Genomic DNA, 2,644 nt, shown 5'->3' on the forward strand with positions numbered 1-2,644 from the left:
CACATCGTCATTTATTTCCCGCCGAACTCACATGACATATGTAATTCTATAGGTTTTTTATTTTTTTTCCTTCGGAGCTATCCGCATTGTGAGGGTGCGCATGTGGCCGAACGATTTCTACACCGTCGCTCTCAGTTTGTGACTATGAGATCGTTCTTCAAGAACAGGACACTCATAGACCACAATAACATTAAGCAATCCCTCAGCTGTAGCGCTCTTTCAGTGCCTAGATGCCATGCCCCCCCCCCAAGGAAGCACGAGGGCTGGGATACTGCTAGGTTGCCCAAGCCTAGACAGGGGAATTTGAGAGGCAGAGGTCGGGGTCGAACCACAAACCTTCTGGTCAGCAAATTCGCTCCCTAACCACTTGTTCCACCTCGCCTCTACCCATAAACCAGTGGTAGGTGCTTGCAGAACTTGCAGAATTCTCGTTCATGGGTTTATTAAAGCCGAAAGTCAAGTTCAGTTCCCCATTAGGTATAAACTCAGCAGGGGTTGGACCCCTAAATCAATCTTCGCATCTGATTGGGTAAAAAACGACTGCGCTCTGGTGTTACCGTGATACTATTAATGGGGAAGGCATGCAAGTAGTATGTTTTCTCGTAAATCTGCTTCGCACCTCTTGAAATGTGAGCCCTTTTGCGGAATCTGTCGAGTTTCTTTGTAACATTTGCTTGGATTGGAGCATCAGTCGACGAATATTCAGGAAAGTTCAGGAAGACGCTTTCAAGAGAAGATGGATGTTCAGTTTTTGTAAACAAGATACACACGAGAGTTTTGCTTCCCTGTCTAATAGTCTGTAACTGGTCAGTTGGCGTTTTCTAATAAATAACTTCGCAGCGAAGGCCTTCTTCCTTTCACTGGTAGTTCTTACAGAAGCCATTTGTTCTTAGTGTTGTTTTCCATAAACCAGAAGGAAATATGCTTAATACTACTGTTTCCAGACCTGTCCCTTTCTTAAAAGATGGAGACGTATTTGTGGCTAGCGTTTAGCTGCCTAGCTGCCATGCTACACGAAGGAGGCACGAGGGCCGGGGTACTGCCAGGTTGCCCAAGCCTAGACAGGGGAATTCGAGAAGCAGAGGTCGGGTTCGAACCACGGACCTTCTGGTCAGCAAATTCGCTCCCTTTCCACTTGGTCCATCTTGCACTTTCCGGTCAGTAAATTCGCTCCCTAACTACTTGCTCCATCTTGTCCCAATATAGGTGACTACTCTGGCAGATCACTTAACCACACTCTCCAAGCCAAATACGCCTTAAAAATCTATAAATGATATCGGTGTACTTCCACGTTTCCAGTCAATACCATCGGCCGGCAAAATAAACTTTTAAGTTGTGAACATTTTTGCACACACATTAGTCCGAAGGGGAAGAAAATCCGCATTTCATACTTTGATTTGTCTCCGTTTACCCAATAAAACCTGTTGAAAGATTTTACAAGTGACCCATATCTAAAACCCGATGATCGATGAGACTACTAACAGGTTTGTTCGTCCAAGAGATCAGGTGCCGATTGGTTTGAAGTGAATAGGCAAGGTTACCGAAACAAATTTGGTTTTGCGTGAGATTCATTTGGAACCCAGCTATTTGTGATATTTTTAAGCAACTGAATGTGCTGACTCAGTTAGTACACTATTCGACATATCGCGATGCAGGTGTAGACATAATAACCAAAGTATATACTTGAAACAGCATTTGTATTCTGCCGAAATCACAGATCTCTGGGCCAAGATGGAATGACACCCAGATCTTGAAAACTTACATTCCAGGATAATCGATAAACCGGAGCAAAGCAAATAAAGCGGAGATGATGGGTGACACAGGTGGGAGGTGAGCTAAGACCTACCGTCCAAAACGTTGTCGATCGAACTCAGTTGGAATGCACACATAAATAGATATTGCAATGGTAAGACGCCAAAACCGTTTGAGTGAGCCGATTACTCTGGTTTGAATGTTCTATATCCGGTTCTTTTGCTACCCACTTCCACATGTTTGCTGTTCGGTCAACCTAGACTTACCCTGTGACCACCTGCAAGACGAATATTTTTGTAAAGACAGTTGTCTACATTATACTTCAATACTAACCGCTCACCTCGTTGGATAGCAGTAATAAGTGTATGCTTCTCAAAGGTGAGACATTTTTCCATTCTCACACTTTGTTTTTCAAACCGTCTTATGAATCTCTGCCCAGGTATGTTCAGTCACTTGTGCCAAAAGCGAAACGGTGCCCAGCAATAAATATACCGATTGTTCCCAAACCGTCTGTTCACAAGTTGGAGGAATCACGAAAATGTGAATGATGGTCTCGGCTTCTAGGTGTACTGTTTTTACTTAGAGCTTCAACTACGTTAAACCAAACCATTATTTTGATTTGAACCGAGTTCAGGCTGTCGCTGAGCTTTAGTTAACTGGGTTAGCAATGTTCCACCCGTAATTTCGGGGCGCGGAATTAGCGGCTGACTCCTTCGGCATTGCATCATTTGAACAGCGCGTTTTGACTGGAGATGACAACTTAAACACTGACGATTTCAGTGAATAACGGGAACCAACAGGGAGAAGCCTGTTCAAGTTCTATCCAGTTTGCCTGAATGAATGTCTGGAGGTGTGGGCACCCCGGAATGAGCGCAGTAACTTGGCGCTAAGC

At 44.3% G+C, this 2,644-nt stretch overlaps 1 protein-coding gene across 1 annotated transcript in view; it reads right to left on the reverse strand.

Annotated features, from left to right (window-relative positions):
• Positions 1-957: 957 nt before the first annotated feature.
• T265_09956 (hypothetical protein) overlaps positions 958-2,644 on the reverse strand; it is a gene marked incomplete at both ends in the record, with an annotated part of 7,814 nt that continues 6,127 nt past the window's right edge. The window contains one exon of the mRNA XM_009176187.1: positions 958-1,144. Within this exon, the coding sequence (XP_009174451.1) occupies positions 958-1,144 (187 nt within the window). The remainder of the gene's footprint in view (positions 1,145-2,644) is intronic.

This window comes from Opisthorchis viverrini, assembly GCF_000715545.1.
Source record: "Opisthorchis viverrini unplaced genomic scaffold opera_v5_320, whole genome shotgun sequence".
NCBI classification, from domain to species: Eukaryota; Metazoa; Platyhelminthes; class Trematoda; order Opisthorchiida; family Opisthorchiidae; genus Opisthorchis; species Opisthorchis viverrini.